At 39.5% G+C, this 23,553-nt stretch overlaps 1 protein-coding gene across 1 annotated transcript in view; it reads right to left on the bottom strand.

The window, feature by feature from the left end:
- Positions 1–23,553, bottom strand: part of LOC124803166 (selenoprotein N-like) — a 153,680-nt gene that overhangs the window by 115,794 nt on the left and 14,333 nt on the right. The window contains exon 2 of the mRNA XM_047264348.1: positions 16,215–16,304. Coding sequence (XP_047120304.1) covers positions 16,215–16,304 — 90 coding nt within the window. The remainder of the gene's footprint in view (positions 1–16,214; positions 16,305–23,553) is intronic.

The following is a 23,553-nucleotide window of genomic DNA, read 5'->3' on the forward strand; positions in this document are numbered from 1 at the left end:
ACATTTGCAATAATTCTAAGAGCAAAACAGGCTGAGTTACGTTTCTGCACAAGTTTCATTACATGGTCATTAAAATTCAGACTTTCATCTACATGAATCACCAGCAATTCTGATGATGCCACTGTGTCTATGGCCTTGTCACCCAACAACAGATCGAGATTTACATTTTGACATATTTTACCAAACTGTATATCATTTGTTTTATTTGCATTTAATGTCAACCCGTTTGCATTGAACTCAGTGTGAACATTCTTTATTACTTTATCAGTAGTTATTTGCAGCATTTGCTTTGGTGCACCTATCACACTGTGTCATCTGCAAATAGTATGGCCTTTGCTGCTCCATCTGAGGTGTGAATGTCATATGTAGACAAGGAACAATAAGGGACCTAGAATACTACCTTGCAGGGCTCCTATTTCCACTTTTTTTGCATCTGATACTAAATTTATTTTGTGGTTGGAGTAATCTGAAATCAGTCCTACAATCTGTGTTCTGTTTTGTAAGTAGAATTGAAACCACCTTTTCCCTGTCCCATGAATACCTAATGCTTCCAGTTTTTTTAAAAAAAGAATGCCATGATTGACATTGTCAAATGCTTTGGAGCGACCTAATTTATTCATACTATGCTATTGTCTTTTTCTAGATTTTTTATTATTTGTCCAGCATAGCACATTAGTGCTGCTTCTGTATTTTTACCTGCCTGGAAGCCATGCTGATTTCTATTTAGTAACACAGTTGTTTAGATATTTGTTGATTCTGTGCTTCATTAATTTTTCTATTATTTTGGAAAATGCTGGAAGGAGGGATATTGGCCGATATTTTCTACCTTATGCTTGTTGCCATTTTTGAATAATGGCTTCACTTTTGACATATTCATTTTTCCAAAACATTCCTTCATTAAACGATAAGTTGGCTAAGTATGCCATGGGCCTAGCGATTTGTGCAGCAGTCATTGTTATTATATACAGGCACCTCATCTACTTCTGCTGACATTTTAGGTTTCAAGCTTTTTATTACTTTGAACACTTCATGTTCATCTGTTGGGTCCATTCCAATGCTACAAGCAGCTTTTGGAAATTCTGGTTTTTCTTGGTTTGTAAATTTTGAGCTTAATGAAGTTGTTGCATTTATGATATAATTGTTGATGTAATTTGGCAAATCTTGTTTTTAATATTGACATTTTCTGTGTGTTTATCCTGGTCTTCGTATCTCTTTCCTGTTTCAGTCTTCACAATACCACATATGGCTTTTGATTTGTTATCGGACTGTCTTAATATACTCTCTTGTAATTCTTAATACTTTCTATGAACTGTGGATCTGTCTTCAATTTCGAATTTAGTCTCTTTAGAGTTCCACAAGAAGTTTAGATGTGAGCTGTTATCCAAGAACTTGGCTTTGTATTGTGATGTGATTCATTACAGCTTCTTTGGAAAGCACATTTTGAAATATCCCACAAAAATTGAAGAAAAAGTGTTAGATGCATCATTCGTATTTGTTAGGGACAGCACTTCTGCCAAGAACTTACTAGTTAGGATATTTGTAAATTCTACACAGTTTTCAGTGGATAATTTTCTTTTATACATGAAGTACACTTTTTTTCTTGCAGTGGCATTGAATGAATTTTGATGACAAGAACATTATGGTCTGACAGTCCCAAATCAGTATTTGTTACTTCTACTTCTGTGGATCATACATTTAAAAATATGTTATCTATAAGACTGTTTGTATTACATGTTATTTTTGTGGGTTCGTGTATGTGCAGAAACAGATGGAAACTACATAACAGTTTTAGGAATTGATTTTTTAGCCCACTTTCATTCATAAGATTTATGTTGAAATCCCCACAGACAACTGTGATGGTACTTTCAATAAAAAGAATGTTAAGCAGTGTTTCTAATTGATCAATGAATGTGTCTATCCCCAGTAGGTGGTCTGTAGATTGCTGTAACTATGACTTTTCCCTGTATTTCATATGATTGTATAGCTGCTGCTTCAAAATGATTTTCCACACTCAATGATTCAGCTTCACACCTTGTTTTGCACCCGATACTTGTTTTAATAAAGATACATACACTTCTATTTTTGGCATTTTTTCTACAACACTGACTAGCCAACTTACATGGATGAATCTTAATGCTACTTAGTTCAAAACTTCTGCACCAATGCTCGGTAATTTCCAAGAATGGTTGCCTCTCGAAGTCACGGGGTCTAAACGATAAATATCGAACGTTCGATCCTAAATCGATCACGAGACTCTGGTGGCGGGCATTATGATCAATTATTTGTGACTGTCATTGTTATCTGTTTTCCGTCATTCCCTTAGTTGCTCTAAGTTACACACCTCCCGAATTAATGGCAAAAAGGGAATTGTAGCGTACACATCACATGAGGTTTCACATGACGACAACACCGACAACGAATAAGGTAAGCCGTCTCCTTTGTAATTACAAGTATTTTTCTAATGCTCTTCTTTTGTCGTTGCTATAGTTACCACCGTAAACATACTCATAATGCCCGCCACCAGAGTCGCGTGATCGACTTAGGATCGTACATTCGATATGTATCGTTTGGACCCCGTAACTTCGAGAGGCAATCATTCTTGGAAATTACCCAATGCTCCATGAGCACATGCAGTCAATGTTTGCACCATTTATTACTTCATCAAGTTCTAGTGATTTATTTCTAAGGTACTGAATATTTAGGCTTAAAATCTGCAGGTGACTAGGATGAGAACTAGTTACAGTTTTATTAACGTTTTGTGCTGTCATATTCATTCCCGTGTCTCGATAAGATACCAAAAATCCTTGAGAAGGGCAAGTTTCCTGCACCTCTCGGGTCACACCCGTACACTGGGCTGTGGTGAAATGCTTCTCGCTGCTGCTACTGTACTTAATACTGCCATTTCTGTTGTTGACGATGGTGATGCTGTTTCTGAGACGATGGCGATGCTGTTTCTGCCACTACTGCTGTGCTTTCTTGAGAGTGTTCTCATTTTTCTTGATTTCGGCTAAAAAGATATCTCGTCGTTCAAATTACTGTCCACTGTTCTTCCTGTTAACACTTAGTCTTTTTTTTTTTTAAAAAAAACATGCTTTTCTGGTGCTGATAATGGTTCTAATGCCTTTACCTCTTTTAGAAATGCTTTCGTTATGGAGTCTGGTGATGGTGATGCAGTTATCATTATGGTTTTGAATTTATTTTGGTGGTTTTTTATTTCCTTGGTTGTCAGATTTGCCAGATATTCTTTCCTCAAGCCATTCAGCTGAAGTCCGTGTTGCGTATGGAATCTCCATCCAATAGTGCTTATATCAACACATTTCACGGTTTTACAATGCCTGCAAATGTTTGCAACCTGATTGTTGGCACTTTTTATTTCCGTATTAACACATGACTATCTTACAAGATCATAGCGATGCGGAATATTGACCATTACTACACATGTAAAGTGAGATTTCTCAAACACTGATTAAGATTGCGCGCCGCACTCGCTGTTTCATTTTTGTAGACGACGTTTGCGCCTCCAATAAGTACAACAATGTCTTTATCGTGGAGTTTTACCTCTGCGGATGCAGTTCTTTTTTTCTTAATCTCCCGGTTTCACTATAGCACACGAATATCTTTTGGGTGTACTTTTAGCTTAGGTACTCGCAAGTCCACGACCATGGCTGTCTGAGAGCACAAACAGTTTGCTGTTATTGAAGTTCACAATGTGGAAATCGTTTTGTATTATTTTACTACTCACTTCGGCACAATTTTTGGTCGGCACATTTACACTGACCACATTCACGCTTGTTTGCGTCAGTAAATTTTCTTCTCCTATCTTATTCACAGTGCCTTTTTGCTTTTCTCATAGTTCATGCGAACTATATGTTGCATAACAGAACGCTGAAAGAAGTTGTATTTTGACAAATTACATTTTACCCTGGCTTTCAGAAAGATTGAAAATACTGTACCGGCCAGAGATTTCATATATAGTGCTTCTGAGTTTTTGCTACAACTACAACTATATCATCCAGATAATTGATGCATTGCGGAATGTTGGTAACAGGTTTTTTTTTAGTTATTTCTGAAAAACTGCTGATATGCTAGGACATGGTGTATTCGCGGATAAGGGAAAAAATATCGGGATTTTTCCAGGTAAAATATATGCGTTTTCCATGTTAAGTGACAGTATACTTTCCCTCGGAACTGTAAAACTTACCATTCCTTTGAATGGTTAACATTTTCTACACCGGCGTAGTACTTCGCGGTGCAGCAACATGTAGGCTACATATTTTCGTATTATGATACGCTGCATATTTTTGTATTACGAAAGTACATATTCGAATTCCACAGAACACAACACGTTCGTTTCCGACGCATTGAAGTCGAGATTGCGATGGGCTTTTGTAAGCCAATCATAGATCATGTCACGTGATGTATCCAGCTGATGAAAGCAAATATTCAGAGCACAGTACACTTGATGTAGTTAGCCAATGGCAACATCACTGTTAAGTAGCGCAAACATATAAACTGGAAAAGTTAATGGTTTACATTAATGTAAATAGTGTAGCTACAAGTAAAGCTAAGCTTTCACATATAATATTTGATTTTTTTCTCATGTGTTACAATTTAAGATACATAACACAAATGTGCCAGAAAATTTTTAAATAATGACATAAACGTCTGGTCTTCTGGATTAGAAATTCTTCTTGAGTGGCTGTCCCTCAAAGTGTTAAGCTTTAAATGAAAACGATTTAAGAAATTCAATTCAAAGCACTACTCACACGTAACATAATTCATCTTGCGTGAAATGAAATTTACTTTGAAAGTAACGATTTTCAAATGACCTTTCACTAAATTTTCCAATCAGCAGTTGTCAGAGAGCGCCAAAAAACATACATTACTGCGCGTGCGCAGCTACGATGATGTAGGAAGTCCGTATATTCGTACTAGCATTATAGTAACATTAAGTCATAAACGAAACAGGACAGCACAGGATGCTCCAAGAGCGTTTCGTAAACCATACTAAAATGCATAATTCTGCTTGAAGTCACATTTGCATGTCCAGATTCACAAAGACGTAGGCCAAAACTTCGTATTAAGCTTTTCAGTGTGGTTTTCGGATGCAAATATTCGTGGCGTACCGGTACTGTATTACCTCATGTTTGGTTCTTTATCTTGGCATAATGCCATACGTGCCCGAGGATGAAAACGTGCACTTTAAATTCAGCTAACAGTTGAAATTAAGCAATAGTGTGAAATGGAAAATTTCGTTTCAAATAAACCGTCTCTTCGGAAAAGATCAATAAAAGCTAAATATCTTTAGCAAAATAGACAAAAAGAACTTCATTGTTCGGCAAGACGGTTAATGTTTGACTGCCAAAAACATGGAAATAAAATCAGAAATCTGCAACTAATAACATATTTTAGCCTTCTGTAATTATGTGACTGTAGTTCCCGGCCCCAGAAATCACTAAACTTAAACATGTGTTACGTGGAACTACCGCTCTCCCCACTACAACTCAGACTGTTCTGCGCATGCGCAACACTGGTTACTGAACGCCAGAAAAAATTTTTCCGGGTAGCATCTGGCTGCTTGTTACTACTGCTGATACAGCCAACAGCCACACTTCAAGGTAACAGAGGCGAAAGAAGTTTTGCTCATACGCGACTCGACTGCGCAAGCGGATGAGCCCGCTGGCAACTGCTCAAACGAAACAAATGTAAATAGTTGTGACATGATGCTCGTCCTCCCCATGAACCATGGACCTTGCCGTTGGTGGGGAGGCTTGCGCGCTTCAACGATACAGATAGCCGTACCGTAGGTGCAACCACAACGGAGGGGTATCTGTTGAGAGGCCAGACAAACGCGTGGTTCCTGAAGAGGGGCAACAGCCTTTTCAGTAGTTGCAGGGGCAACAGTCTGGATGATTGACTGATCTGGCCTTTTAACACTAACCAAAACAGCCTTGCTGTGATCGTACTGCGAACGGTTGAAAGCAAGGGGAAACTACAGCCGTAATTTTTCCCGAGGGCATGCAGCTTTACTGTATGGTTAATGATGATGGCGTCTTCTTGGGTAAAAAATTCCAGAGGTAAAATAGTCACCCATTCGGATCTCCGGGTGGGGACTACTCAGGAGGACGTCGTTATCAGGAGAAAGAAAACTGGCATTCTATGGATCGGAGCGTGGAATGTCGGATCCCTTAATCAGGCAGGTAAGTTAAAAAATTTAAAAAGGGAAACGGATAGGTTAAAGTTAGATATAGTGGGAATTAGTTCAGTGGCAGGAGGAAGAATACTTTTGGTCAGGTAAATACAGGGTTATAAATACAAAGTCAAATAGGGGTAATGCAGGAGTAGGTTTAATAATGAATAAAAAAATAGGAATGCGGGTAAGCTACTACAAACAGAATAGTGAACGCATTATTGTGGCCAAGATAGACACGAAGCCCACGCCTACTACAGTAGTACAAGTTTATATGCCAACTAGCTCTGCAGATGACGAAGAAATTGAACAAATGTATGACGAAATAAAAGAAATTATTCAGATAGTGAAGGGAGGGGAAAATTTAATAGTCATGGGTGACTGGAATTCGGTAGTAGGAAAAGGGAGAGAAGGAAATGTAGTAGGTGAATATGGATTGGGGATAAGAAATGAAAGAGGAAGCCGCCTGGTAGAATTCTGCACAGGGCACAACTTAATCATAGCTAACACTTGGTTCAAGAATCATAACAAAAGGTTGTATACATGGAGGAATCCTGGAGACACTAGAAGGTATCTGATAGATTATATAATGGTAAGGTTTCATATAGATTATATAATGGTAAAACAGAGGTTTAGGAACCAGGTTTTAAATTGTAAGACATTTCCAGGGGCAGATGTGGACTCTGACCACAATCTATTGGTTATGAACTGTAGATTAAAACTGAAGAAACTGAAAAAGGTGGGAATTTAAGGAGATGGGACCCGGATAAACTGACTAAACCAGAGGTTGTACAGAGTTTCAGGGAGAGTGTAAGGGAACAAATGGCAGGAATGGGGGAAAGAAATACAGTAGAAGAAGAATGGGTAGCTTTGAGGGATGAAGTAGTGAAGGCAGCAGAGGATCAAGTAGGTAAAAAGACGAGGGCTAGTAGAAATCCTTGGGTAACAGAAGAAATATTGAATTTAATTGATGAAAGGAGAAAATATAAAAATGCAGTAAATGAAGCAGGCAAAAAGGAATACAAAAGTCTCAAAAATTAGATTGACAGGAAGTGCAAAATGGCTAAGCAGGGATGGCTAGAGGATAAATGTAATGCTGTAGGGGCTTATCTCGCTAGGGGTAAGATAGATACTGCCTACAGGAAAATTAAAGAGACCTTTGGAGAAAAGAGAACCACTTGTATGAATATTTAGATCTCAGCTGGAAACCCAGTTTTAAGCAAAGAAGGGAAAGCAGAAAGGTGGAAGGAGTATATAGAGGGTCTATACAAGGGTGATGTACTTGAGGACAATATTATGGAAATGGAAGAGGGTGTAGATGAAGATGAAATGGGAGATCTGATACTGCGTGAAGAGTCTGACAGAGCACTGAAAGACCTGAGTCGAAACAAGGCCCCCGGAGTAGACGTCATTCCATTGGAACTAGTGACGGCCTTGGGAGAGCCAGTCCTGACAAAATTCTACCATCTGGTGAGCAAGATGTATGAAACAGGCGAAATACCCTCAGACTTCAAGAAGAATATAATATTTCCAATCCCAAAGAGAGCAGGTGTTGACAGATGTGAAAATTACCGAACTATCAGTTTAATAAGTCACGGCTAGAAAATACTAACACGAATTCTTTACAGACGAATGGAAAAACTAGTAGAAGCTGACCTAGGGGAAGATCAGTTTGGATTACGTAGAAATATTGGAACACGTGAGGCAGTACTGACCTTACGTCTTATCTTAGAAGCCAGATTAAGGAAAGGCAAACCTACATTTCTAGCATTTGTAGACTTGGAGAAAGCTTTTGACAATGTTGACTGGGATACTCTCTTTCAAATTCTGAAGGTGGCAGGGGTAAAATACCGGGAGCGAAAGGCTATTTACAATTTGTATAGAAACCAAATGGCAGTTATAAGAGTTGAGGGGCATGAAGGGGAAGCAGTGGTTGAGAAGGGAGTGAGACAGAGTTGTAGCCTCTCCCTGATGTTATTCAATCTGTATATTGAGCAAGCAGTGAAGGAAACAAAAGAAAAATTCGGAGTAGGTATTAAAATTCATGTAGAAGAAATAAAAACTTTGAGGTTCGACGATGACATTGTAATTCTGTCAGAGACAGCAAAGAGTAGTTGAACGGAATGGATAGTGTCTTGAAAGGAGGGTATAAGATGAACATCAACAAAAGCAAAACAAGGATAATGGAATGTAGTCGAATTAAGTTGGGTGATGCTTTGGGAATTAGATTAGGAAATGAGACACTTAAAGTAGTAAAGGAGTTTTGCTATTTGGGGAGCAAAATAACTGATGATGCTCGAAGTAGGGAGGATATAAAATGTAGACTGGCAATAGGAAGGAAAGCGTTTCTGAAGAAGAGAAATTTGTTAACATCGAGTATAGATTTAAATGTCAGGAAGTCGTTTCTGAAAGTATTTGTATGGAGTGTAGCCATGTATGGAAGTGAAACGTGGACGATAAATATTTTGGACAAGAAGAGAATAGAAGCTTTCGAAATGTGGTGCTACAGAAGAATGCTGAAGATTAGATGGGTAGATCACATAACTAATGAGGAGGTATTGAATAGAATTGGGGAGAAGAGGAGCTTGTGGCACAACTTGACTAGATGAAAGGATCGGTTGGTAGGACATGTTCTGAGGGATCACGGGATCACTAATTTAGTATTGGAGGGCAGCGTGGAGGGTAAAAATCGTAGAGGGAGACCAAGAGATGAATACACCAAGCAGATTCAGAAGGATGTAGGTTGCAGTAGGTACTGGGAGATGAAGAAGCTTGCACAGGATAGAGTAGCATGGAGAGCTGCATCAAACCAGTCTCAGGACTGAAGACTACAACAACGACAACAACAATGACGCTCATTGGAAGCAGTTTTTTATTATAAAGTATTGATAAGAAGTATTTGTTAAGAAGTACTGGTTGCCATTGGCAGACGCTTGAGTGTGCACTGCGTTTTGTTGTTGTGAATGGCGCATTTCCTTTGTGACTTAAGTGTTTTTTTCCCCCTCCCGTTTGTTTTATTGCTACAGTTTTATTCTGCAGTAGCTGGATACAGAAAAATTCTTTGTTAAAGTATCTGTTCCTGCCAGTAAACAGTAGTAGTAATAGTAGTAGTAGTAGTAGTAGTAGTAGTAGTAGTTGTTGTTGTTGTTGTGGTCTTCAGTCCAGAGACTGGTTTGATGCAGCTCTCCATGCTGCTCTCATGTGCAAGCTTCTTCATCTCCCAGTACCAAATGCAACCTACTTCCTTCTGAATCTGATTAGTGTATTCATCTCTTGGTCTCCCTCTGCGATTTTTACCCTCCACAGTGCCCTCCAATACTAAATTGGTGATCCCTTGATGCCTCAGAACACGTCCTACCTACCGATCCCTTCTTCTAGTCAAGTTATGCCATAAATTTCTCGTCTCCCAATTCTATTCAGTATCTCCTCATTAGTTATGTGATCTACCCATCTAATCTTCAGCATTCTTCTGTAGCAGCACATTTCAAAAGCTGCTATTCTCTTCCTGTCAAAACTATTTATCATCTATGCTTCACTTCCATACATGGCTACTCTCCATACAAATACTTTCAGAAACGACTTCCTGACACTTAAATCTATACTCGATGTTAACAATTTTTCTTCTTCAGAAACGCTTTCCTTGCCATTGTCAGTCTACATTTTATATCCTCTCTACTTCGACCATCATCAGTTATTTTACTCCCTAAATAGCAAAACTCCTTTACTACTTTAAGCGTCTCATTTCGTAATCTAATTCCCTCAGCATCACCCGATTTAATTTGACTACATTCCATTTTCCTCGTTTTGCTTTTGTTGATGTTCATCTTATATCCTCCTTTCAAGACACTGTCCTTTCTGTTCAACTGCTCTTCCATGTCCTTTGCTGTCTCTGACAGAATTATAATGTCATTGGTGAACCTCAAAGTTTTTATTTCTTCTCCCTGGATATTAATTCCTACTCCAAATTTTTCTTTCGTTTCTTTTACTGCTTGCTCAATATACAGATTGAAAAACATCGGGGATAGGCTACAACACTGTCTCACTCCCTTCCCAACCACTGCTTCCCTTTCTTGCCCCTCAACTCTTATAACTGCCATCTGGTTTCTGTACAAACTGTAAATAGCCTTTCGTTCCCTGTATTTTTTCCCTGCCACCTTCAGAATTTGAAAGAGTATTCCAGTCAACATTGTCAAAAGCTTTCTCTAAGTCTACAAATGCTAGAAACGTAGGCTTGTCTTTCCTTAACCTATCTTCTAAGATTAGTCATACCTCACGTGTTCCAACATTTTTACAGAATCCAAACTGATCTTCCCCTAAGTCAGTTTCTACCAGTTTTTCCATTGGTCTATAAAGAATTCGCGCTAGTATTTTGGAGCCTTGGCCTATTAAACTGAGAGTTCAGTAATTTTCACATCTGCTTTCTTTGGGATTGGAATTGGAATTATTATATTCTTCTTGAAGTCTGGGGGTATTTCACCTGCGTCGTACATCCTGCCCACCAGATGGTAGAGTTTTGTCAGGACTGGCTCTACCAAGGCTGTCAGTATTTCTAATGTAATGTTGTCTACTCCCAGGGCCTTGTTTCAACTTAGGTCTTTCAGTGCTCTGCTAAACTCTTCATGCAGTATCATATCTGCCATATCATTTTCATCTACATCCCCTTCCATTTCCTTAATGCTGTCCTCAAGTACATCGCTCTTGTATAGGCCCTCTATATACTCCTTCCACCTTTCTGCTTTCCCTTCTTTGCTTAGAACTGGGTTTCCTGCTGAGGTCTTGATATTCATACAAGTGGTTCTCTTTTATCCAAAGGTCTCTTTAATTTTCCTGTAGGCAGTATCTATCTTACTCATAGTGAGATATGCCTCTACATCCTTACATTTGTCTTCTAGCCATTCCTGCTTAGCCATCTTGCACTTCCTGTTGATCTCATTTTTGAGACGTTTGTATTCCTTTTTGCCTGCTTCATTTACTGCATTTTTATATTTTCTCCTTTCATGAATTAAATTCAGTATATCTTCTGTTACGCAAGGATTTCTACTAGCCCTTACCTTTTTATCTACTTGATCCTCTGTTGCTTTCACTATTTCATCTCTCAAAGCTAGCCACTCTCCTTCTACTGTATTTCTATCCCCCATTCTTGGCAATCATTCCCTAATGCTGTCCATGAAACTCTCTACAACCTCTGGTTCTGTCAGTTTATCCAGGTCCCATCTCCTTAAATCCCCACCTTTTGCAGTTTCTTCAGTTTTAATCTACAGTTCATAACCAATAGCTTGTGGACATAGTCCACATCTGCCTCTGGAAATGTCTTACAATTTAAAACCTGGTTCCTAAATCTCTGCCTTACCGTTATATAATCTATATGAAACCTTCCAGTATCTCCAGGCCTCTTCCATGTATACAACCTTCTTTCACGATTCTTGAAACAAGTGTTAGCTATTATTAAGTTATGATCTGTGCAAAATTCTACCAAGTGGCTTCCTCATTCATTTATTACCTCCATTCCATATTCACCTACTAGGTTTCCTTCTCTTCTTTTTCCTACTGTTTAATTCCAGTCACCCATGACTATTAAATTTTCCTCTCCCTTCACTATCTGAATAATTTCTTTTCTCTCATCACTCATTTCATCAATCTCTTCATCATCTGCGGAGCTAGATGGCATGTAACCTTGTACTACTGTGGTAGGCGTGGGCTTCGTGTCTATCTTGGCCACAATAATGCGTTCACTATGCTGTTTGTAGTAGCTTACCCGCACTCCTATTTTTTTATTCATTATTAAACCTACTCCTGCATTACCCCTACTTGACTTTGCATTTATAATCCTATATTCACCTGACCAGAAGTCTTGTTCCTCTTGCCACTGAACTTCACTAATTCCCACTATATCTAACTTTAACCTATCCATTTCCCTTTTTAAATTTTCTAACCTTCCTGCCCGATTAAGGGATCTGACATTCCACGCTCTGATCCATACAATGCCAGTTTTCTTCTGATAACGACGTCCTCCTGAGTAGTCCCTGCCTGGAGTTCCGAACGGGGGACTATTTTGCCTCCGGAATATTTTACCCAAGATGGATGCCATCATCATTTAACCATGTAGTAAAACTGGTTGCCCTTGAGAAAAATTACGGCTGTAGTTTCCCCTTGCTTTCAGCCGTTTACAGTACCAGCACAGCAAGGCCGTTTTGGTTAGTGTTACAAGGCCAGATCAGTCAATCATCCAGACTGTTGCCCCTGCAACTACTGAAAAGGCTGCTGCCCCTCTTCAGGAACCACACCCTGCAGCACAACAAAACTATAATCAGTTGTTATTGGTAGAGGCCTTAAGAAGTGTTTCATACTGTAATGGTTCTAAAAGCCTCATCCAGGGATTGTGAAAATAAGCTTCCCCTCCATAATTTTGATTTTTTTGGTCCCGTTTGCTATAAGGAATCTGGAACAACACTTAAATCCTGTAAGTGACCTATTTCTACTTTAACTTCATCCTGCAAGGGCTTTGAAACATTCCAATAAATGAAATTAAGCCATATTGCAATAGACATTCTCACACAGACACTGGGACAATTTCATTATCATAACATCAGTTTGCCAGAGCATATATATATATATATGCTTCATATGGAAGAATAATTCCTACGAACGGCTAGATGTCTAAAGTCCATTGGTTGTCAGTATTTTATGGGGCAGTTTGATAATCAGGCTCTAGACTAGACCTGTGAAAAGCCACAGTGTGGTGCAAGCAAGTTGATGATGAAAGTGCGGAAAGATAGCATCTTAGCCACCATGATCATGCTGACCCTGAGGAATGATGAAATCCTGGACCAAGCAAGGAAAGAGGCACAATCAATATTCTTGTAATTAACACCATAGGCATGAGATGGAACAACACTGAGTGTGTTCTAAGGAACAGTGCCGATGTAGTACACCACTAGAGGAAATATTGAGAACATAATTTCTGCTGTATATTCCCAAGATTACACGATCACTGCCTAAAGATGGAATACAAACTGATGATTTAGATCAATGAGGGCTGGGTTGCCGAAGTGCACAAGTTCAAAGGACAGTGAATGTCCCTCCCATCCATCAGAAGTTTATCATATTCCATGTCCGCTCCGATAGCTGAGTGGTCAGCGTGATGGATTGCCGTCCTATGGGCCCGAGTTCAGTTCCTGGCTGGGTGGGGGATTTTCTCTGCTCAGGGACTGGTTTGTTGTGTTGTTTTCATCATCATTTCATCCCAATCTGGCACGCAGGTCGCCCAATGTGGCATCGAATGTAATAAGACCTGCACCAAGGCGGCTGGACCTCCCCGGAAGGGGCCTCCTGGCCAATGATGCCAAACACTCATTTCTATTTTTTTCCCAGCACATTCCACATATCTGTGGAAAAGTGGAAGTGTTAGGATGGCAAGAAGTGCCATAAAAACCACTATTACCACACATAAACGACATTACATACTAGGATACATGCAGAAATCGGTCACAGATGAGCTCACAACAGGATTCAGGGCACTCTACAATTTACCACCACAATGAACTAGAACTACCATATTCTTTTATTCAGAAGAGCCATTCAGATACACAAGCACGATAACAGCTTTAACAAAAAGAGACAAACATCACAGTAAATGGATGTTGGGATCCCACTTACAGCTAAATTCAATCACAGGTAGCAAAACAGGAACCACACCAGCTACAACCAAGAAAAGGCCCAAATAAAACGCCACTGTAAGTAAATATGAGGCATGTTTTTTACGTAAGTACAGTTTTGAAATGAAAATAAAAGAAGTATACATTTCAAACAATGGAAAATCCAGGATGGAATGTAACCCCCCCACTCCCCCCCCCCCCCCCCCCCACGCCCTCACACACACACACACACACACACACACACACACACACACACACACACACACACACACACGCACACACCATATTCCAAACAGTTGTACACCTCGATAATGGTTTACCTCAACATGCTCACTGACCTAGCGCAAACAAAAAATGTGATTCATTCAACCAGGCGACATCTTCATTGATTCCTGGTCCAGCCTCTATGATCCTATGCCCACAGCAATCATAACTGAAGAAGAAGAAGAAGAAGAAGATGATAGGTCAACATGGGAACACATGGTCTGCTGTGGAGATCCATCTTGAACAATTTGTATCAAACAATTGCTCCAAAATACTTGTGCCTGCATAGCAGAGGCATGTGTAACATGGCAGAGGGTGATGACACTTAATGATCTGATTGATCCCATGTCAACTTTAAAACTTGTTACTGCAGCAGCACATTCTAATCACACACTGTGTGCATTGTTTAGCTTGTGTATTCATACAGGGTGTTTCAAAAATGACTGGTATATTTGAAACGGCAATAAAAACTAAACGAGCAGCGATAGAAATACACCATTTGTTGCAATATGCTTGGGACAAGAGTACATTTTCAGGCGGACAAACTTTCGAAATTACACCCTGTATGTTGACCATTGTTTTGAATTCAGTTTCAATTTACATTTGATGTTTATGTAACTTTCAATCACCTACACAACATCATCATATATACTAGTGAATTTTAGAATATTTTAAGCATCACTATCCTGTCAATAGTAAGAGCATCAAGTCTTAATAACTTTCTACACTGAAAGTCATATGTACTGTGGAACACAATTCACACACAGACAGTAAGGTTACATTAGCACTAATTTACTGATTGTAATTTGGAAGTAAACTGTATATTAGTTAGGAACATTGTTGTTAGAAATAATTTGGTACACTTTCTCACAAACATTGTAGAATACTCTGAACTATTATTACACCGAAAGTATACTTATATTATAAAATCATTTATGATGTACGTAACTTTTGCCAAGATTATTATTTTTAGTTGTAAAAGAATTTATGCCATTTTCAGTAACGTGAAGTAATGTAAGCCAGTATTGTGATGTCATTTAAGATGAATGGCAATGATCATGTGAGGCAGTTATGGAGTAATTTTTGTAAGGAGCAGTTATGGAGCAGTCTTTGTAAGTTCCAGTTGTAGGTCAGCATTTTGAAATGTAACTTGTACCAGTCAAAATAATGTTTTATTGTTAGTAGCAATATTTAAAACTTTAAGTAAAAAATGTATCTCCTACATTATTTAATAGAGTGCTATAACCTTCCTCAAACCTCTTGGAACCTGTCTAGGCTACAAATGTCTTAAATGCAGCGAAACTCTATTTCTAACTGCCATCAAAAGATTGAAATTAAAGTTATCTAATTACAGGTGAGTTAGTGATGAGGCATGGATGTCCAAAATATTGTCACCTACTTGTGATTTCACAATTCTTCAATCACTTTCCATAGATGCTCATGACAATAGCAAGTGAATAGCTGACCAGGTTAGTCATACCCAGGCACGTGGCCCTTTTTCAAGGTCACTTAAGTCAGTAGATTTCTCCATTTGTGGCCCTTATCATTAGAATTAGTCCACATTTGTCTCTGCTCACTTATATATTTTCCTTACCGCATCGTGTGCCCGTGATGCCACCGGGCAGCGTCCGATCTCACTGTGCAGTGGTCAAAATATTTTGGCTGCTCTGTCTTTAACTGTTGCTCGTTTTCATTATGTCTTTACGATGCAGAAGAAAGTTTCTGTTTTTATTAGAAAAAAGTTTTCACGATGAATGGTCAGGAATAATTTACCTGCTCCAAGTACAATGTGGCAAATGCTAAAATTAAGGCAGTGTAACTTTCAGTCAGTGAGTATGTTACAGATGCTTGCTCCTTCTCTTTTGAGTTCTACAGCACCAGTGACTCTGAAGAATATTACTGTTTTTTTTTTCTCAATTTTCTGCTATTTTCCTCCGATTATTTTTTAACCAAAAACATTTTCCAGGATATCAGATTCAGTATTTGCCATAAAGTATTCCACTACACATTATCTTCAATACATACATGATACTTCTCTTTTGTGTAATAACTCACAACTAATGAACAGTACTACTGTTAAATGTAAAGAGTAAGGAAACACTTACAGACAGTTCACTTTCCATAGATGACAGCAGCAGTGGAGTAAATGAGCACTTGATAATAACCTCCCCATCTCTCCTTTCTTCTGATTCTACCTGCAAACATTTAAGAAATCACTGTATTCAATGCACATATATTTCAGGCATATTTTTCAAATTGTGTTATATTTCCAAATCTTATTACTTCCGATAGACAAATGTGATGAATTTTGTAGTGTACTAAAGGACTTCCATTCTCATAATATCAACAGGTACTTATGCTGATGTATGAAGACAATACAAAATGCACCAGCACAAGTTTTTATTTATGCTGTACCTTTCATTGACTATGAAATTGCCGTAACGTTTTGGACTCGCAGAATGACACTGAAATCTATTATCGGCATGTTGGACTCTTCAGAGAGTGCCACAGACATATTGGAAACATCAGATCTTATGTTGCTAGTGTGGTCTCTCAAGCTGTCGAGAGGGCCCTGGTTAGAATGCTTATGATATAATGACTGAAACCACAAATACAGAATAGGTGCACTTCATTGCTTGGTAGCAATACATAAGATCGAATGTGAATACAGCTGAAGCTCAGAACTAGCTGAATGCAAAGATAGTCCTTACAGCAGACAGCTGTACTGCTGTCCAGAGAGTGAGAGAGTGATTTTATGCGGCCCATATGCTTGCAAGAGTGGTATTTGGAGATGAGCAATGTGCCACCTCACCTTGCTGATGAGCAAGAGTTTTTTCTCTGTTGGGGGTTGAAATGACTCTGTGAAGTCTGCTGGTAGAGTTAGTGGTTCCTGTAAAGGATTTCCACTAGGGATGTGTGGAGGTCTTCCTTATACACCAAACGCATGCCTAAAAGCGCCACAGGCAGAGCTTCCGCCCAGTCTTCTTCATGACATGAGGGCTAGTTTGAGTATGCTGTGCCAGTGCTCCACTATTCCATTACTTTGAGAGTGGTAAGGTGTGGTTTGAAAGCATGAAACACCACACAAGTGATAGATCAGTAAAAAGTGTTGATTCAAATTATCTCCCTTGATCAGTCATTATTGAGGCAGAACAGCCAAAACAGGAAAGCCATAAACTGACAAATGCTTTTATTGTTGTTGTTGTTACTGCAGTGATATCATATATTGTTATAGCCTCAACCCAGTGAGTTACCCTGTCAATTGCTGAAAGGATACAATGAAAACCACCTGAGTCAGAGAGGGATATGACAAGGTCTAGGTGAATATGCTGAAAGTGGCATACAGTGATTAAATAACAATCATGTTGTGGTTGCACATGCTGTCCTGTCTTAGAGTGTGGCAGGCAGCACATGCTTGCATCCAAGTTTTACAATCTCTTCCGACATTTGGCCACACAGATCAGTTCGTGACAAGTTTCACTGTTGAGTGGATCCCTGGATGGGACAGCCTGTATAGTTTATCAAAGATGACTCTGCTCTTGTTGAGAGGTACTAGTAGTCAAATATGTTCTGTGAAAATCACACAGTACTTGGGTTGAATGGCCAGGAACTGTGTAGCATTCTATGTGCAAACTGGTCATGGTGATGTGTTGTGCTGGAGTTCGCGAAATTACATGTCCTGTAGTAATGCTTCTGATAGTTTGTCATAATTAATACCCACCATGAGTACATAGCTCCTAGAGAGATAATTTGCAATGACATTGAATGTGCAATGAAGATGTCAAACATCCGTTGTGAATTGTGCAAATAACCTAAATGGCGAAAACACTATTAGCAACAATCTTTTGCTGATTGTAAATGGAATCTGCCAGAGAACGATGACTGGTATAGATGGTCAAAGGTCTGCCCTCTAAATCATCTTCAAAGTGCCATACTGCTTCATACACTGCTAACAGTTCACTTTCTTAAGCTGACCACTTACACTGGGAGTCTGTCAACTTTTTGAAAAAGAAGTATAGTGGCTCTTATTTTTGCTACTGACTGCTGGAAAACCATTCCACAGATGAAATCACTTGCATCTGAGGATCAACAGGTGCATGGTGGGTAGCGGGTGTGCTAACAGAAAAGCAGTCTTTAATTTGTCACATCTGCAGTGTCCTTTGAATATTTCTTTTGCATGTCATGTGTTTGGCTGCTGCTAATGCATCTGGTTGGCAGCTGCATGGGGTAGGTGTCCAGATAAAAGTTTACCAGGCTGAGAAATTGACATAATCCTTCAAAGTTTTGTGGCCATAGTAATGAGTTCTATGCTGTCACTGAAAAACGAATGGCCAAAGAAAGTAATCTTTGACTGTCTGTCACAGTTGACATTTACTGTCACTGACTGTGATGTTGAGATTGTGTAAGGCATCGAGACTAGTTTGAGGTACTCTTCATGCTTGTGAAGAGAATCAGAGAAGACTAAAATATCATGAAGTAAGGCATCGAGACTAGTTTGAGATACTCTTCATGCTTGTGATGAGAATCAGGGAAAACTAAAATATCATGAAGTATGTGAATCAAAAGGAAAACTTTAAAGCAATATTGTCTGTGAACCTTTGCCAAGTCTGGGCTGCATTTTTGAGTCTGTATGGCATGTAAAGGAGTTCAGAAAGTCGAAAAGAAGTGATAATAACCACTTCTGGTATGTCCTCTTGGTTCACGGGAAGCTGAAAATAAGCTTTTTTTACAGTCCGTCACACTGAACACTGACATGCTTGTTAAGTTACGAGTGTACTGAATATTCAGGATTCGATAACTGTCTGTGAGTTAAGAGCCCACAGTCACTGCACAATTTACATGTGCCATTCTTCTTATGTACGAGATGAATGGGCGAGGACTGGAGACTATTGGACAATCTGATTATGTGGCTTGCAGTAAGTCATTAATAGCCAATTTGGCTGCTGAATGTTTATCTGGAGATAATCTGTGTGCCTTATGTTGGACTGGTGGGTCCAGCATGGTTTTATGAACAATTCTGTTACTGATAGCACTTTGCCTACACTCCATATTTGAATCTAGTGGTATGAAATGGAAACACATACAGTAGGTGCACAGGTACTGCAAGAAAGGTTCACTATACTGACCTGTGTTGGTACCAGTGTAGATATTACACGCTGCTCCGATGACATGTGTGTTGCTGGCCACCCCTCACACTCTGACTCATTCATGGTGATAATGTCAAAATGATGAGGTTGTTTTCTAGCAAGCCAATTGAAATATGAATGTGTAGCAGTGATCTTGTTTGTAGGTGCACGAATTTTGTGCTATTTAGTGTGGCTCTCTTTTAGGTGAAGTGTTTCTTATTTAGGTGAGGAAGTGCTGAGTAAGTTTCTGCAGTTCTAATGCTGATGTCAGGCAGTCTCGTATTATCTGCTGATCATGTCGGCTTTTGTCAACTGAATAAAGAATTTGTGAGCTGGTGTGCATGGAAGGCAGCTGTGTGAATAGCAATGGTGTGCCAATGACTACAGTTATGGAATGTCCGCGGCTGCAGTGTAGCAGAGTTCCATGTTCCAAATCAGGGGTGAGATAATTATGTCTTAGAAAGTCAGCCCCCTAGTAATGGTTCCTTGAGGTCAGCAAGGAAAAACTGCCATGAAAATGTATGTTATAAATCCAAGTCAAAGATTTGAGATGTGATTGTATATGCTTCAATATGTGAAACATTTGCTGTGCGGAGTTGGAAAGATGATAAAAGTTTTATTGTGGCAGTGGTAACTCACATGGTATGGCACTCACTCCAGACCCAGTATCAACAAGAAAATATATGAGTGAAAGCAAGGTGCCATCCAGTTGCACGCTTTATCACTGAAATGCAACAACGCCAATGTACCAACAGGGGCATGGGTGTGTGTCTGAGTGCAGAGTGTTGTTGACACCTGGCTGCCTGTTTGTTTTGACTGGCCGGAGGGGTCACTGCCCCAGCAGATGTGAGGACGTCATCCTCAACATCTTCTGAACACTTGGTTGTGGTAGGCTACCTACAGCTGGCTGTAGCAGTGTGGTCCCTCACCCAGGTGGATCTGGTCATTGTTAGCCAATAAGTTAAAGCAGGGCTAGAAGTCTGCCTGCCAAAATTAATTCGCTTTCTAATGACTAGTGCTCATGTGAGATCTTTGCTAGCTGCAACTGAGAAAATAACTTCGCTGTCCACAATGTGTTGTGGCATTAGTGTGATGTCAATGGCCAAAAGTGCCTCCACAGAGCTATTTTAATCAAAGTTGAATGGCACAACAAAACAGAGTAGTACTAATAATGTCAGTACTGACAGATGTACACCACCACACACTTAACATGGGACCATCATTCCACTGCCCCAGAAAAAGGCAGTCTCGAAATCTGTATGAGAAGGTTCCCAGCCTTGTTTTCCAAGCCAATTCGTTCTTCGTTGTGTGATTACCCCAATACTTCTCTGAAGTGACTAATTCCATATTAACCTGACAATTTAGGTACCAACACATTTAAAGAAACTTTTCATGCTGACATGCTATCAGAGAACAACTAAAAATTGGATGGTACAGCCAAGTGGTGCTCTAGTAAGACAAACAGGGGTCAAGGGGAATATTTCATATGAGTCAGCTTTGGCTAGTGACAATTTTAATGGCTGATGTAAGTCACTTTTGGTATGTGTATTCAGTTTTGTTGTTAGTTCCAAAAAGTCAAAGAAAGGGGAGAAAAAAATTGGTTGCGGTGACTCATTGATCTGTGCCTTAGCCTGAGGTATACATTAGCTTGGAAGGTAACAGTTTTGTTGTGAGTTGGCTAAACCATGGAATATGACAGTAAATAAAACCTTGTTGTACTGATCTGTAGTTTTGCCTGAGGTCTAGGTTAGATCGGAAGGTGACTGGATATGAGTTGGTGATTACAAGGGCTATGGCTATGGTGGCAGACTGATGTGTAGCTTAGCCCGTTCAAAAAAAATTGCCAATTAAAAACATTTAACAGCCTGTCTGAAAAAAAAAAAAAAATCACTGATTAAAAATATTTAACATCCCAATTTTTAAACATTAGTACAGTCGCTACTATTGCATCTTTTACAACAGCACATTTTTCAGATAAACTAAAGCCTTTGATACCACTTTGCTAACTCTCAACCAATCGGTCACATTGCAGTCTAACCTAGGTCTCGGGCTACACTAAATATCAGTATGCCACCACAACTAAAATTTTGTATTAATATTCATTGGCCTCACCAACTCACAGCCAAAGTGTCGCCTTTCAACCTAACCTATACCTTGGACTTATTTACACATCAGTCTGTCACCACAATCTTAGAATCTGTGGCATTCAGCCTGTGCATGAGCTTCTGGCCTGACTGTATGTAGCGTGCAGTCTTTCATTCGCCATGGCACTAGAAAGGGAAGGATGGTGAGCCCATTTCCCTGATTGTCTTGTATCCCTGGGAAATATCCCCAGGACTCAAATTCACAACAGGCTTCGTGGACCTGGGACCACTTTTGAGGGGATGGAACAAGGAAAAATCTCTGCTCTTACGGAGATGGAAAGCAGGGCCTCCAGCACTGAACCCTGTAGTTGAGATGGAATAAGAAGATCCCAATATCTCTCAGCACTGTTGCTAGCTTTCAACTGTGAAGCACGAATGGCTGCAAGCAAAAACAGCAGCTATCTATAGAGCAGTGACAACACTGAAGCACTGCCAGACAGATGTTTACAAAATCATGTTATGTGACTGGTTGAGGTTGCCATCCTATCCATCCCAATGCAACTGCCAGAGATCAATTTACATTGACTCAACTGTACTGCTCTACTCACTAGGGCATTGTCACAACATATATTTTAAAAAATATATAGACACAAAAAAAGTTTTGCCAGTCTGCTGTTCTCTTCCTCTTTGCACACATATGACATAAAAAGCCTGAACATCATTGCATAACTGGATGAAGCCGAAATCTGGTATCTGTGGGTTCAGCTGATCCCATCTCTCACTGCACTTAATGGTATCTATATTACCAAACAGCTAACCTGGGGCATGTTCCCAATAGTAGGTTGCCTATTTAGAAGTTTCCAGGGGCAACAAACATTCGCTTTTTAATATTTCAAACAGTTATTGACAGAATTTTAATCATATGTTAAAGGTTTGATACAAAAAGTCAGTGACTACAATTACAAACTGTGTATATGTCTTGAGGCAGACTATATTCATCCATTATTTGAGAATGAGAGCACATAGGGACTTTCAAGAAACTTGGCACATAATTTCAAATATTTACAAAATTTTCTAGCTGACATTCCTCACAAAATTATGAAAGGAACAAAGTTTATTGCTTACTACATTTTTGCTGTTCACACATACAAATGCAGCATCTGGCATGGCATTTCAGTTTACTACTTCTTTACTAGTGACTCTATTTGCAGTAAATTTTGCTGAGAGTATCCACAAACACAACACTGAATGTATCAGCAAAATTACCTGTATCATCATACAACACACAATTTGAGAGATACAATGTTTTATACATGGGAATTGAATTCTTCAGATAATCATGGGTGGGAGTTGACTGGTTCTCAAGAGGTTTACACTTCACGCACATGCAAGCACGCACGCAATCATGCACACATTCACTTTTGAGGAAAGGTGACAAGTATTGAAAACCTTTCAGTCCCCAGGATGAACGATACTTTGCTCTCTGTCATCGATGCTATGTTAGATAGAAATTTAATACTTTGTGTAGTGTTGGCAGAAGAGCCAACACTGTTTTTCTAGAGGAGGCCGAAATGCACGCGTTTAATTACACGCTGGCGTGAGGTCTGGAACAGGACAATATCTTGAGAACTGCAAATAAAGTACGTAGTTGATATAATTCTTAACTTTAATCCACAATTGTAGAACATCTCTCGTTACGGTACATGCTTCATAATATTAATTATCAATTGAATATGGCGCCTTGCTAGGTTGTAGCAAATGTAGCTGAAGGCTATGCTAACTATCGTCTCGGCAAATGAGAGCGTATTTGTCAGTGAACCATTGCTATGAACGTCGGCTGTACAACTGGGGCGAGTGCCAGGATGTCTCTCTAGACCTGCCGTGTGGGGGCGCTCGGTCTGCTATCACTGACAGTGGCGACACGCGGGTCCGACGTATACTAACGGACCGCGGCCGATTTAAAGGCTACCACCTAGCAAGTGTGGTGTCTGGTGGTGACACCACACTTTGTATTTGTTTTATGAAATTGGTGTTACATGCAATTACTGCAAGACCTCTCCAAGGTGGAATATAATGACTACAAATGAGTGCAGTGGGTAAAACAAGTGGCATGATTTGATTTATTAATAGGGTACCAGAAAGTGCAATTTATGTGCAAAACTGACTCATCAAATGCTTGGTGACTTGCACTGCGTGTGCGCGAGGGGGGTCTACGGGATGAGTAACATTATACA

Source organism: Schistocerca piceifrons, chromosome 6 (genome assembly GCF_021461385.2).
Source record: "Schistocerca piceifrons isolate TAMUIC-IGC-003096 chromosome 6, iqSchPice1.1, whole genome shotgun sequence".
Taxonomy (NCBI): domain Eukaryota; kingdom Metazoa; phylum Arthropoda; class Insecta; order Orthoptera; family Acrididae; genus Schistocerca; species Schistocerca piceifrons.